Consider the following 15,637-nt stretch of genomic DNA (forward strand, 5'->3'; position numbering starts at 1 on the left):
AGAGACTTGGGGAGGAGCAGAGAGAGAGGGAGACAGAGAATCCCAAGCAGGGTCCACTCTGTCAGTATAAAGCCTGATTCAAATCTCAAACCCATGAACCACCCATGAACTGTGAGATCATGACCTGAGCTGAAGTTAGACGTTCAACCTACTGAGTCACCCAGGCTCCCCATGAAATTTTGTACTTTTCTTTTTTTTTAATTAAAAAAAAATTCTTTAGCATTTATTTATTTTTGAGAGACAGCGTGAGCCGGGTAAGGGCAGAAAGAGGGAGACACAGAATCCAAAGCAGTCTCAGGCTCTGAGCTGTCAGCACAGAGCCCAACATGAGGCTTGAACTCATAGACCACGAGATCATGACCTGAGCCAAAATCGGACACTTAACCGACTGAGCCACCCAGCTGCCCCTGTACTTCTCTAATTACTTTTCCCTCAACTGGATTAGAAATGACCCCTTTGCAAGCAGTGGTTCTGATCCATTAAGCTCAGTTAGTTGTGGTTGGTTGAACAGTCTTAAGTTGGTATATTATTTAGCCTTCTTCTCAGTCTCAAAGTAAACTTCTTCCCCCTTCTCTTAGCACTGCTTGGAAAACCTATCTCTCCTTCTCTCTCCTCTCTCTCTCTCTTTCTCTCTCCCTCTCTCTCTCTCTCTCTTTGTGTGTGTGAGAGAGAGAGAGAGAGAGAGACAGAGACAGAGACAGAGAGGGTTGCGGAGAAAAAGCTAGTCTGATTTATTTGACCTCCTCTCCTTCAGGTACTAGCTCCTCATTGTGGAGTGTGGGGTGGGGATTGAGAAGGACAAGATAAAACCAAATGACTCCATACTTAACTGGATGAGGCTAACAGACATTCAGACTCCCCTAGACCCTGGTGGCCCCTAGCTGATGGCCTCAGGCTGCACTCCTCTGATTTCACTTCTTGGCTTTCTACTTCAGTGGTCCTGGCAAGACCACAGTCCACTAATCTCCAATGGCTTCCATGGCCAACTCTCTGTCTAGTGGACTTGTATAAGAGCCACATTTCAGTCCTCCTGCAGACTGGGGAGTTTGTGCAGATGGAGAGAAGGCAGTCCTGGTCCCCTCTGTGAGCAATATCTCGCCAAACTCTCTCCATTGCCTCTCCTCTGCTTGGTAGCATGAGGTGGGCGATGTTAGCAGTCCTCTGGTAGGGAGAGCTCATACCTAGGCCCCGACTCTTCCTTAGGGCAGTCCTCTTAATTTCCTAAGGGACTTTGCTGCACCACTTCCTTCCCTTGTGAAGTCTCTCTATCTCCAACCTCCTGGAAATGATGGCTCACTAGCTGGTTCTCTCTCCCCTAAGTTCCGCACCCCACATAGGACTCAAGGGAACTCCTAGATGATTTCCTACACCACCTGAAAGGGTGGGAAATTCAAAGTCACACCCACTGGGTCCCTAACATTTCTCAAAACTATCTGGCCATCGAGTTCCCCATGGGACTGTCAAGGGCAGTCTTGTATGCTGATGAGGGTAGGGAAGGGAAAGATAAGACAGACCCATACAGACATACCCATATCCATCAAACTTCTCTTCCCTCCCCAATCCCCCTGGAATCAGGGAAAGAAAAAAAAAAGTCCTTGCTCTGTCCGCTCACATTTCTTTTACCATTTTCTGTTGAACTGGGTGGCAATTTTTTTTAATTTAAAAACTAAGAATTTAGTACCTTTCATCTTTGCTGTGGACATTTTCTAAAACACTCATTCTCAATCTTGGAAGCATATTGATATTATTGAGAAAGTTTTCAAAAAAAGTAAGACCATCAGAATATCTGGGGAGCAAGCAAGGCCCAGGTATCAGAAATGTTTAGGAGCCCCTTGTGTGGCGCTGATGCATAAGAAGGCTGGGAGCCATGCTCTAGAAACACAGGTGGCCACTAGGGTAGGAGGGAAAGAAGATATCAATTAAACCTCATATAGCATCCTGCCACAAAATGCAGAAGCCCAGGCACAGAGAGGCTAAGAAACTTGTAATAGCTAGTAATTTTCAGTGTAAAGATGGAGAGGAGCCCCAAAGCCCATGTTCTTCAATGTATTAGTAAGGTTCAGGAGCAAGAGTGACATACTGTATCTGTCCTTTGTTACTCCTTCTTCTTCCACTGCCCAAGGGCACGCTCAGTACCTTACATAACAAGTGACCTGGAACTGGTTTAGACAAGGACTGTTGAATACAGCTTCCCTTTGGACATTTAAGATTTCCACTGCCTCAGCAGAAAGATCAATTCTGGAGGAACAAACTAGGATTCCATCCATTTAATCAAACACCCACCCATTGTATTCCATGTGGAATAGCCAGGAGAGATGAAGAATGAGAGGGTCTAGGTGGCTGTTTTACTAAGCTTTAAGGAAATTAAGGAAATTCACCATCATAAGTGACCAGGAAAAAGAAAGAAAAATGAAAGTTTCCCTTGGCTAAAACATTATTTAGGGTCTAACACAGCATACCCTGTTAATTCTTTCATCCTTCAAGACTCAGCTGAGGCCAACATCCTCACAGAAACCTTCCTTTATCACCTCAGGGGACTGTTAGGAGAGCTTCCTCTTTGCTTTCATGCTCAACACTTATCACACTACCTCTGGCACAGCACTTACCACACTACATTGCTTTAAAAAGTACCTGTTTATCTTTCCTTCTCACCAGACCATGAACTCCCTGGGTAAGAAGGATCATGTCCTTTACTTGTATCCTTAGCCTCTATCTAGCACAGTCCCTGGCACAGAGAATATATTCAACAAGTATTTCTGAATATCAATATTTTATTATTATAAACAATGAAAAAAAGACATTATGGGGGGAGTAGCTTAAAATTTTATAAATCAGAAAAATGAGTCACAACTTAGCTGAAGGTTAGATGACTCAAGCTGGAAAGTCATTAACTATTTTTAGTTCCTTTCAACAGCTAGAAGTCAACCCTAACCTGGTGTTTAATTTCCAGGGTAAAGAGGACCAGAACAACTGAATAGACTCTAAAGGTGATTTAATCAGGGATGCTGAGTAAATTCATTTAATCATTACTTTGTGCATCCATGGTAGCAATCACCAAAAGCTATGTAAAAGCCCTGTGCTTGGTGTTCTGTAGAGTAATTTTTATGTTGATGATTATGATCCAGGGACATTTTAACATAACAAAAAACACTAATTAGGCTTATACATGTGTCATGAAATCATGAGTGTACCTTTTTTCAAGCAAAAATGTAAGACCTCATTAATGTTTGTTAGTTTATACTTTGACAGTAACTTGAGTGTGGATAAAATGGAGCCTACTGGTTAGCTGCTTATTCAATAAATCTTTTTTGAGCTATGAATTTGTATAAGGCTTTTTGGTGGGAAATGGGGGGGGGGGGTGGATGTTGATATAGGACACATACTTGACTCTGACAGACTTTAACATCTATTTTAAGGAAAAAAAAAAAAAAACTGAAAAAAAAATAATGGCAAACCATTCAAGACCAGATGTAAATAAACACTCTTTCATTTTACAGACAGAGATTGTAAAGTGAAAGATTTGTAAGGGCTAAAGACCTGAAAAGGTGAACCATGAGCTGCTATTTCTTCCCTGCTGTGCTTTCTAGTCACATTGCCAGGCCAAGCTTGGAACAAAACTGTCAGTTTCTAGTCTTTTCTCTGAAAATGTGACTGCTTCATCAACCTACAGGAATGGTCTATAGGTTTCAAATTACAGAATATGTACACAGTCGATGCATATTATTTGCAGACTCTATATCTGTGAGTTTGCCTTGTTACTAAAATTTGTTTGTGACACGAAAATCAATGCAAGGCTTTCATGGTCATTCCAGACATGGGCAGAGCCCCCCAAAACTTGGGCCCAGCAAGCGTGCATACCTTTCCAGTTGAGGTCAAACAAGGCTAAGCTCTACCTTGTTTCAGCTCTCAGACTGCGAACAAGTGCCCTTTCACAGACTACAAATACACCATTTTTGTGCTTTCGGTGTGTGTGGGGAGTTGATTTCGCTATTTAAAATGGCCCCCATGAGGTGTTGTTTAGTTAAATAAGCTTAATAAATTTCACTCAGATATCAGTTATAGTGATGATGGCCCTGAGCTCAAAATTAATGAGTCAACAATACATAAATAAGGTATCTTTAACAGAAACACACATAAAACAAGGTTATATATTGATCGTTTGCCAAAAATGTTGAGTGCAGCGGGTCACAGGATCCAAACTCCCTATTTCCACCAGGAGCTATGGTTCAGTATTGTAAATCCACTCTCCCTCCCCTCTCCCTGGGGATTGGCCCTGGGACAAGGGGCTCCAGGACCCACTGCCGCTGGGTCAGGCATTTATTTGTAGGGCCCGAGCACGCGCCCTGAGCCAGGAGTGGGCGCCGTCGGCGCGATGCACAGAGCGGCCGGCAGGTGGCGCCCAGCGGTGGGCTCCTTCTCCTCGTGGTCCCGGCCAGGTGGACCGGACGCGGCGGAGCTAACCAGAGCGGCAGTGCGGGCAGCCCCGGGGCCCCCACCCCTTCCACGCAGGGCTCGCTACGGGCGCGCAAGGGGAAGGCGCGGGCGGCGGGGCCAGCTGCGTCCCGGGCTCGGTCACCGCTGTCTGCGTGTCTGGAAGCACCGGGAGCATCGCGGTGCGCAGTCCGAGGTCGGCCACCATGGAGGCGCAGGCACAAGGTGAGTGGTCGCCCATCGCCCTGAGGGTCGGGTCCTGGCGCGCAGAAAGGCGCTTTCACGGTACCAGGTAACTTTGCTTTCGGACAGAGCGGTTGGGTGCCATCTGCACAGGTCCGCGACTCCGCTCCTACCCGCGCCTGCGGGATCATTCCTGCCCCCCAAACTCTGGATTTACTGTGAGGCTGGGGCCAGTGAAAGAGATGCTAAATGGAGAGGTCCCTCCGCTGAAAATGCGCCCACAGAGTGATCGATTTATTTTTCCCAGCCAGTCGCCCCCCACTCCCCCAATTCTCGCGGGTGCCCGAAGGACCTGTTGTGCTGGGTCCGGAATCCGAGAGGCGTTCCCCTAGCCCTCGGGGGAGCAGGGAGGGAGCGCGTCTCCTCTCGCTTGGAGCGGTGGGCTTGCGTCCTGCCCCAACTTCGGGCTGAGGGGCGCGCGCAGGGGTGGTGGCTCCTCAGAGACCCGGGTCTCCCGGCTGCGCCAGGAGCTTGCCGCGCGGGGACTTGCCTTGTGAGGCAGGAGAGCGTTACCCCGCCCGCTGATCTCGATCCGATAGATCCGCGTGTCCGGGTTGCCCGGGTCGGAGAGCGACCTCTGCCTCCCTGGGCGCGCGGGGTGCCTGGCCGCGGTCTGGTGGTCGCGCTCCCTGCCACCGGGGTCACCCGCTGAGAGGAGCCGGGGGCTGCGTCACCTAGAGCAGCCTGGTGCCTTGGGGTCACACTCGGACCAGGGGTAGAGAGCCCGTTTGGAACTGCGCGGGAATGGGAGTTCCTGGAGAAAGGAGCAAAGGAGCAGAGGTGGGCGGACTTGGAGCTCGAGGCGGGCAGGATGGACACTGACTGTGGAGTCTTAATTGGGAACGACGCCAAGAAGGGATGGGATGCAGAGTTTAGGTCTCTTCAGCTTTGAAAACAATCATCGCTACCTTTCTTCCACACTGCAGGAAAGTCTGTGCTGCTCATTAAAAAAGGGGTGGGGGTAGGGAGAAGGAGAGGTTCAGGACCCTATGCGCTCGCCCTAGTACGGGCGGAAGCGTTCTGGAAGAGAGCCACTTGGTGGGTGCAGGGGCCTGGAGCCACCCAACAGATTTGCTGCCAGCATTACAATTGTCTGAACAGTACGAACCATCCTGGTTTGTTCCATCAGCCAAGAGCCTGCCCATAAAGCTGCTGCTTCCAGTATTTTTCCCCCCATTATCTAAATTGGACAGGAGAATTCAACCAAGGGTGGGAGTTGTTTGTCAAATTCAAAAGCTGCGGTTGGGTTGGAGGCCTTGCTCCTGAAGTGAAGCAGGTGGGAACAACCCTGGAGCTTTCCAGCGGGCCTTGCACATTAGAATTGTTAGCAGTCTTAAATTCTGGCCGAGTCCAACTCTGTCAAATTGGAATCTTTGGGGCCTGGGCATGGGTGTATTTGAAAGCTTCCCATGTAATTCTGTTATTCACTGAGATTTGGAGAAAAACTACAGCAGGTAGGAAACATTCATCTGAATTCTGAAAGCTAGCTAATCTACAGGTTGGAAGCCCTGGTGTCATTGGTTTGCTTTACCTGTGAGATTTACTGAAATATTCCAGTGCTTTCCTTTGCCAAGTACTGTGCTTGGGGAGCAAACATACACTTGATTTTTGCTTCATGAAATTAATAGTAGAGGAAGTGACCGACACTGTTTTGATAATTATTTGATAAATGAAATATAAAATTGCTGCCATGTTGATGATATAAAAGAGGGCCACAGAGCGCCAACCGAGAGCCTGAAAGTCTTTAGGCCTAGTAGGTGATCATCAAAATAGGGGAGATCTTTTATTGTGTCTCTGTTTCTTTTCTTTGTGCTTTACAGTTGCTGACTCACTTCCTTGCCACAGTCCCATGAGGTAGTTCTCATTCCCGTTCTCCAGAGAGGAGACCAACAGGGCCTCGTAGCATCAAGCAGGCTGTGAGCAGCAGTGTGTGCAATGAGTGCCCCATTCCCACTCCAAGCCTGCTGCTTGTAGAGGAAAAATAAAACTGAAGTCCCCATTTTTCTCTCTCCCCTACCCTCTTTGCCACTCTTTCCTTCCCCTCAGGGGTGGGTAGGAAGCCCAAGTTAAAGGGCAGGGGAAGTTGCCCTGGGGAGATTTGGAAGTAGGGTGACCGTCAGCTAGGAGAAGAGAAGTGAACAGATTTAAGAAATGCTCAGGAAGAAAAAAAAAAAAGCAAGTAACTTGGAATGGATATGTAGGATGGTGGCATCAAGGATGACTCTAACTTCATACTTGTACAACCAGATGGATGACATTTGCCTCTTAAGTCCTCATTTCCCTAGTCCTTCCCGTTCAGGTCATTTAAGCAGCCCACGTATTAAGTTCTTTAAGGATACTTTTCACAAAATGTTTACGGTTTATGTTAATGGGAAAATCTTCTTTCCACTTGACACACGTTTCTAGCCAAATGAATTGCCTCTCAGATTTTAAGAGACTCCTATGGCTTCCTAAGTGCAAGTTTGTCATCAGCACAGTTTGTTTTAGAATTATCTAGAGTGGGGATGGCTTATCTTTTTGCCTCTTGATCTAGAAAGGAGCCAAACTGAGTGAGACCCTGAGTGAGACTAAGTAGACCCTACCGGTGAGATCTTCCCTTGTGCTTTCCAGGAGACCACCAGGTGCTATCAGCATTTGTACACACAACTTAATAAATGCAGCGGCACGTTCTGGAAACTTTTACGTAGGTGAAATTCTGCAAATATGTTCTTTGACTTTGTAAAACAATAGATTACTTCCAGGAAAACAAGAAGCCATTGTGAGAAATTGACAGAACCTGAAACATAGAGGTGGGATTATGCACAGAGTGATTCAGTGAGAAGAAACTGGAGAGCAGTGCGAAATGATACGCCCCAAGGAGGCCAACACCCCAGTTACTTTCCTGGTACTAGAGAACTTTGCATTAAGAAAATTGACACATTAGAGAGAGGCTTTGGTTAGGAATGTAGTGTTTTTGTGACACATGATGGCAGTCCTTTGAAATAAAAATTCCTGATCTTTTGAAACTACAGTTCAATATTTCATTAATCTAAGAAATAACTTTGTTTTTGTCTTTCCTAGTGTCTGTAAGGTTAAAAAGAAAATTTTCTTTCCACTTAACATTTGTATATATTTAGGTAGATGACTGTATTCGTTTCTGATGACTGCTGTAGCAAATCTCCCCGTTCTGAAGGCTGAAAGTCCAAAATCACTCTCACTGGACCACAATTAAAATGTCAGCAGGGCTTTACTCCCCTGGAGCCTCTAAAAATTGATTACTTGCCTCTTACAGCTTCTGGTGGCTGCTGGCATTCTTTGGCCACATCACTGCAATCTGCCTTGGGGGGTCACATCGCCTTCTCTCCTGTTGTCGGATCTCCCTCTGTCTTTTATAGGAATGCTTGTGATTTCATTTAGAGCTCACCTGCATAATCCAGGATACCGTCCACACCCCAGGATCCTTAGGTAACCACATCTGCAAAGATCCCTTTCCCATATAAAGTAACATTTACAGGTTCCCAGGATCAGGACCTGACACTTTGGGGGGTCATTATTCAGCCTACTACAGTAACTATTTTTTTATATTCAGACAGTCTACTCAGTAGGATTCTCAGAAATCTGTGAATGACATAAAGTTATTAACGTCAGACTAATTTTACCTGTTTTCTAATTCCATTAAAGCGAAAATGTCATATATAACTTACATTATCATTATACTTGGCTCACAGGACATTTATTTATACTCCTCTTGCAGTTTATACATGTATAAAAAACACAGCAAGATTATGTAAATTAGCAAGAGATGAAAGAAAATAAATAAGGATAAGAACAGAAAATGAAGCAAGGAATGAAGCTGTAAAAAAAAGGAATACAATTATATCCTCTTTCTTAATACTGCATGGAAAACAAAGTCTTGCTTTGTAAACAAAGTATGTTATTTTGTTAGAAAAGAATAAAATAATCCCTCATCTCCATGCCAAATAGCAACAGGTTAAATCTTTTATATTGGAGGGATCAGATTACTCAAGGAAAAAAATTGTTTTATATATTTCAGAAAATTTAAACCTCTAACATGGGAGGTAGGTGTTATATATTTTGATTTATGATTTTTAAAAATATTGAGTGTTCTTACTGCCTTCAAAGCTATCTCCTATAGTTTTATTTTCCCTCTAAATAAAAGTTTTAATTTTTTTTAACATGTATTTATTGTTGAGAGACAGAGTGTGAGCACGGGAGGGTCAGAGAGAGAGGGAGACACAGAAGCTGAAGCAGACTCCAGGCTCCAAGTTGTCAGCACAGAGCCTGACACTGGGCTAGAACCCACGAACTGTGAGATCATGACCTGAGCTGAAGTCAGACGTTCAACCTACTGAGCTACCCAGGAGCCCCTAAAAGTTTTAAAATAGGTAGTGTTGTATTCATTATTAAAGTCAGTCATTTGCAGCAAATCTTATACTTATTTTAATTAAAATTCTTATAAAACTTAATCATACAAATGATAGATATTATGGTATTAGATATTGTTTTGAATTGTCTGCCCTACTATACCTCGTTTTCTTAATTTTTTTGGGTAGGCAGAATCTGAGAAGTTGCTTCAAAAAGTTCAAAAGCAAGAGCGTCCATTTCTGTGGCCTGTGACAAGATCTGGTACTTAGTGAGATACAGTAAATAATAAATAAGTGCTTTGGAAAATATTGATTTATTAAATAAATATTTCAACAAGTATTTATAGATTGCTTTAGTAATAGCAAATACTCGACCAGCACTTACTACTGAGAGGCAACAGGGAATAGTGGTTAAGATTCCTTGATTTAAGAATCAAAGTGCCTGAATTTTAATTCTGTCATTGTCACTTACCATTAATATGACCCTGAACAAATTATTTGGTCTCTTTGGGCCTTGATGTTCTCATACATAAAGTGAGAATAATAATAGTACCTATATTGTAGAATTGTATTGACAATTTAAGGAGTTAATACTTGCAGAATACTTAAAACAGTTCCTGGCACATGATAAATACTATATAAATGTTTGCTGTTGCTTTTAGTAGCATATGCTAAGTACTTTGCATGCATTATCTTCTTGAATTCTTAACAATAACACTATGAGATAGACGCCATTACTTTTAACTCACCTTATAGACAGAAACTAAAGATCAGAAAAATTAGGTGTGGAAGGAGGAACTTAACTCCAGGTCTGTCTGACTCTGGATGAGCTTTATACACACTGTCCCCACAGTTTGTGCTGGTCAACATATGCCAGTGGAAGACAGAGATGAAGTCGACATGAGACATCTTTCCAGGGAGGGTAGCAAAGGAGAGTCATCCCCTTGGGTAATGCACTTAGAACTGATGAAATTACATATTTCCATCCCAGTGGGATTTTTTGAATACTAGACTGCCCATTAGAACTAATTCACAGTGAGGATGACAATAACAATAATATTTTAGTGTTTTTTTTAATGTCAGTTGCCATGTTATACACTAAAAACATTATGCTGTTTAATAAATAAAGCAAAGTCATGATGAAGGTGATGTTATTTTCGTTTTACAAATGAGGATACTGAATGACAGAATAGTTACTCAACTTTCTCTCCAACTCCCACAGCTTGGGTATATTGGAGCCTGGATTTGAAATCCGAAAGTTTGACTTTATGCATTGGGATTTTTAATTACGGTTCTGTACCGTCTCCTTAAATTGATATGTATACGCAATCAGTGTGCAGAGTTACATATAATAGACTTTGCTTTGTAGTCATTCATTCAAGGCATTTTAGATGGACAGGGATCTCACTGCCCATCCCACATCTGGGCAGGGTCTAGGTCTGAAAGAATATGATCAGAATTCCTGACGTCTGTAAGAATAAGCTCCATAATATGACAAGCTAGGGTGGCAGGTGGGGGGGTGTGGTGTGCTCAAGTATCAATAGCTTGCCGTTTTAGTTCTGTTTTCGAGATGAAGAATTCTGTCAGTTACAAGACATGTGATTCTTAGAACCAGTATAGAATTTTATTACTAGCTGCAAGGAAAAGCCAGTTCAAATGTGGAATGGTTCAAATATGTAATTAAACTTGCTGTTCATTCGTATCAGGATGTTAGAATAAATAAAAGACATTAGGATCTGCATGCTCATTTCCAGAAAGTAAGACCTGTACTCTTTAGATGCTGGCTGAAAGGACTAATCTCAATGAGTGCCCAAAAAGGAAAGATTTTCATAGTCTCATGAATATTATAATTACTTGTTAACATGAATACCTTTTATTTATTTAGCTATCTCCCAAGCATATTAGCACAATACCTACTTTAAGAAAAGATGGATAGTGAGAGGATTTGTCCTTAAGCTCTGTAGCGATTTCTGTGTTAAAGTTTTGTGGTCTAAAACAGCAAAAAAAAGAGGGCATCCATCCACCTCCACCATCGCCCTGGCTTGCTCTCCATGTATGCAGACATTTGCTACGACTGTAGGTCTGGATTATACTCAACACTTTGAAGCCACCTCTTAAATTTCCTGAGGCAGGACGCAGTAAAGAACATACAAAGGATGGTGGCAAACTGTGGATTTTCAAGCCTGTCATTTTACCTTTCGTTGGATGTTTAAGAAAGGCAGTGTAATTTATTTAAAATGTATGTATTAAAATTAAGAATCATCCTTAATGCACCAGGGAAGGCAGCAGAACATTTTAAATGAATTTGAGTTGGCAAAAAGAAAGCTTTGGGGTCTTCAAGGAAAGATAAATTTTAAATAGTTTCTCACAGCATGAGTCCTTTATAAGGGTTACATTTTGATACAGAGGAAGTGAAATTCCCAAAATACAGCCACAAATCTTCAAGAATACCCCTTCATCACCAACATATTCCTTCCTTCTCAAAAGACAAAAATCTGGCACTTTGCTGTTTGTGCTACAGCCAAATAATGTACCACGCACTGAAAATCTATGTGTATGTTACACCTCATTTCCAAACTTCCCTATGGTTATTTGTACCTTACACATTGCATCTTCCCTGATGTGTCTGTAAAATATAAAATCCTCCAACCCCTTGCAAATTGCAAAATGCGTTTTTCTTATAATTAGACATTTCTTTCATCAATCGCCAGCAAGCACCTTGTGAAAGATCCTGGAAGTGGAATGGATTCATTCAAAAGAAAAAGACAGCTTGGGTGGTGGGAAGGGATCTCTTCAGATCTCTTGATTTCAGAGTCTCTAGCTGTCAGGTATTTGTTTTTTATCTGATTCCCGCCCGCCCCCCCCCCCCCCCCCCCGCACACAAATGAGCTGAGAGTAGCAAATAATGAAGCTGAAAAGAAAATTGTATTTGCCAACATTTTAACTTCCAAGATGGGTTCCCTGAAGAGAGTTAGGGCAGGCCAGGAAGAAAGTGCAGTATTTGGCCCCTGGTAGTTCACTTCTGATACCCCAGGGCCTGACTTGAACATTTCAAGGTATCCATGCTTCCTGCAAAAGATTGGAAGGCTCTTACACGTACTCATCAATTTCTCGTATTTTCCCCAGTCCAGGAAGCGCATTTCCGGCAAGGAAAATGTCTGTCTACTGTGGGCCTACTGTGTATCAGGCAGGGTGCCAGCCATTTCTGACATGCTCCATCAGCTTCCCATGGCCCGCTCTCAACCACACTGTCCCTGAGAGAAAGAAACATATTCTGAGGATTCGGACTTGCATTTTTTCCACTGTGACGGTTTAGCAAATGTGTGGAAATAACACACATTCAGAAATTTTTCGAAATGTGATCTTGCTATTTTGAAAAATGTGAGTGCAGAAGACGTGAGGGGAGTTCCACCAGCCAGAAGGTAGGTGGTTACTTCCTGGCAGTACTATACACATACACTTTACAGACTCTCCTGCACCCTGGAGAGAGCTGAGCCTCTCTTGCCAGAGATTGCATTGATATCCACAAGAGAGGAAGGCCTTGTACTTACAAATAAACGGATCTAATACATTTGAAAAGCAAGTATTGCATAGGAAAAAAAAAGGGGGGGGGATGGATTAGGTAACAGTAAACAGATGCAAAACAGACATCTAGAAGAGATTCAAATATACATTTGAAAAGTATTGGAGGGGTACCTGGGTGGCTCAGTGGGTTAAACAGCTGACTTCAGCTCAGGTGATGATCTCATGGCTGGTGGGTTCCAGCCCTTTTTTGGGGTCTGTGCTGACAGCTCAGAGTCTGGAACCTGCTTCAGGATCTGTGTTCTCTCTCTGCCCATCCCCCGCTTGCACTGTCTCTCTCTCTCTCTCTCTCTCTCGCTCTCGCTGTCTCTCTCAAAAATAAATAAACATTAAAAGAAAAAAAAAGTATTGGAGTATACTTTTTTTTTTTTATTTTTTTTTTCAATGTTTTATTTATTTTTGGGACAGAGAGAGACAGAGCATGAACGGGGGAGGGGCAGAGAGAGAGGGAGACACAGAATCGGAAACAGGCTCCAGGCTCTGAGCCATCAGCCCAGAGCCTGACACGGGGCTTGAACACACGGACCGCGAGATCGCGACCTGGCTGAAGTCGGACGCTTAACCGACTGCGCCACCCAGGCGCCCCTGGAGTATACTTTTAAAAGCATTGCCTGCCTCTCCCTTACTTAGATTCTTTGAGTTATGGATGCAGGGTCGTTGAGCACAACTGTCAAGAAAGAATTCTTGAGTTTTATGAATTTTGTGATGCAAAAAGGTGCTTTTATTATAGCACAGAGACAGGACGTGGGCAGAAAGAGCTGCACTGTGATTATGAGGAGTGACTGATTATAGACTTTAAAGTTTGGTGGGGGCTGGAGATAACATAAATCTCTAAAGGGATTTCTACATATTAAGGAAGAGTTAAAAGACCCTGGAGGTCTGGCTTTTGTCAAGATAAGGTTGTTTTTAGTCCCTAGCAAAACATCTACATTAAGGCTGCCATGAATTCCTTGACAAATGTCACCCTCTGCATGTCTCAGGTATTTATCAATGGGCTGCAAGTTGTAAGGAAATTTAACTTTGGCTACATTTCTCTTGTCTTTGTTCTCCTCATCAATTATGTTCTGGGGTCGCTGCCTTCCTTCATTAAGAGTTCTGGGCACATAGATCAGTGGTATCCAGCTCTACCATTTTATATCCTATTGGCTCAAATCTTACAATTGGGTATAGATATAACTTCTTTTTTTTTGACAGAGAGAGAGAGAGGGCACAAGTGAGACAGAGGGCAGAGACAGGGAGGGAGTGAAAGGGAGAGAGTCCCTTGAGGGGCAGAGAGAGAGAAGTGGGGCTCACCTGATGGTGGGGCTCGAGCTCACCCGATGTGGGACCTGAACTCAAGAACCATGAGATCATGACCTGAGCCCTGAGCTGAAGTCAGATGCTTAACAACTGAGCCACCCAGGCACCCACAGTTACAGATAAAACATTTGATGGCCTTTACTAGTGAAGGGTATTATAAACCAAATTCAACTGAGTAAATTTAAAGCTCTAATTGTCTATTTTCACCAATTCATGAATTGGGCAGTGATGGGGTTTGGGGGTGATGGTGGTTCGGAGCTAACAGCCAAGAAAGAATTCTTGAGGACGTCTTTGGTGCAAAAAGGTGATTTTATTAAAGCGTGGGGACAGGACCGGTGGGCAGAAAGAGTTGCACTGGGGTTGTGGAGAGTGACTGGCTATATACCTTGGACATGGGGGGGTAAAGTCAAAAGGGAAATTTCCAAAGAGATTTTCATATGCTAAAATCTCACAGATTACTAGAGACCTAGCTATTGTCAAGCTAAGGTTGTTTTTCCCTCTAGCAAAGCATTAACATTAAGACACTGGAGAGTTCCTGGACCTTAGGCTATTGATAAAACTGCCTTTTTTTTTTTATAATTGTACTAAGATATTTGTAAACTGGTAGAGACTCTTGACAGTTTATCTGTTTTTTGTCCTTTCCTGTGTTCTGGAGCAGCCAGGAGTGTCTGAGGAATGTCACACACACCCCCCCTTTGGGGAGTGCTAGCTTGTGCTTTGCCCTCAGCTTGCCTTATGCTCCCTCATCAGGCAGCATCCCATCCAGTAAGTAGAGAGAGGCTCTGAGGAGCTGTATAAAATGGAAGGCTTTTAGGGACAGAAGGGGATGGGAGGTAAAAAGGAAATTTATGGGAAAAAAAAGTGAATTGTTTCAGCTGAAGTCACCTTCTCCATCTATGGGGGATGGAAGAGGTCCATCAGGAAGATTCCCTCACTAGTGCTGACCTGCAATTCCAGACTAACTGGTTGAGAGTTACATTGCAGGAAGAGGCTGAAACTATAGCTAGGTTAGGTATTAAATCTTGATTTGCTTATGTGAAGCTTAGCAAAAGGAACTTCATCTGGGCACGTTGTCTCTTTCTCTCTCTCTTTTTTAACAAAGGTAAAAACCCCATGTGTATTTAGCTTCATCTCACATTTTGTGAACTTAGAGTGAAATATGTTTGTTTGCAGTCACCAGGAAATTTACCACATATACAGGTACAAAGACTACCTCCCTGTGGACATTTGACCTCAGGAAAAGAAAGAACTTGGTACCAGTGTTTTGTTTGATTCATGAGGGGCTCAGTGCCCTCTCCTCTCCAATGATGTCCTGTGCCTGTGCCATAGGCAGAGCTGGCCTATGTCCTTCTCAGAATTTTTTTTTAATGTTTGTTTATTTATTTTGAGAGAGAGAGAAAGAGAGAGAGAGGGAGGGAGGGAAGGAGGGAGGGAGGGAGGGAGGGAGGGAGGGAGGTTGGGAGAGAAAGAGGCAGAGAGAGAATTCCAAGTAGGCTACATACTGTAAGTGCAGAGCCCTATGCAGGGCTCAGTCTCACCGTTCATGAGTTCATGACCTGACCCCAAATCAGGAATTGGATGCTCAACCAACTGAACCACCCAGGAGCCCCTGTCCTTCTCAGATTCTTTTTCTTGTTCTACTTATCCCTTTTCCAAGGCTAAGCGAAAAGAAACATTTTAGATTAACGTAATGGGACCTGTTATATATGGTGGAGGCA

General features: G+C 43.5%; 1 protein-coding gene across 8 annotated transcripts in view; it reads left to right on the forward strand.

Annotated features, from left to right (window-relative positions):
• Window positions 1-15,637, forward strand: part of TPD52L1 (TPD52 like 1) — a 108,518-nt gene that overhangs the window by 6,278 nt on the left and 86,603 nt on the right. For 2 of the 8 annotated variants that reach the window (XM_045499467.1, XM_045499469.1), the window contains exon 1: window positions 4,410-4,656. The exons of 1 other annotated variant lie outside the window; for it this stretch is intronic. In XM_045499467.1, the coding sequence (XP_045355423.1) occupies window positions 4,638-4,656 (19 nt within the window). In that variant the 5' untranslated portion in view covers window positions 4,410-4,637. Of the gene's footprint in view, window positions 1-4,401; window positions 4,657-5,269; window positions 5,455-15,637 lie in introns of those variants that run through there. 5 more of the 8 variants (XM_045499462.1, XM_045499463.1, XM_045499466.1 and 2 more) reach the window with 5 other exon arrangements.

This window comes from Leopardus geoffroyi, chromosome B2 (genome assembly GCF_018350155.1).
Source record: "Leopardus geoffroyi isolate Oge1 chromosome B2, O.geoffroyi_Oge1_pat1.0, whole genome shotgun sequence".
Lineage (NCBI taxonomy): Eukaryota > Metazoa > Chordata > Mammalia > Carnivora > Felidae > Leopardus > Leopardus geoffroyi.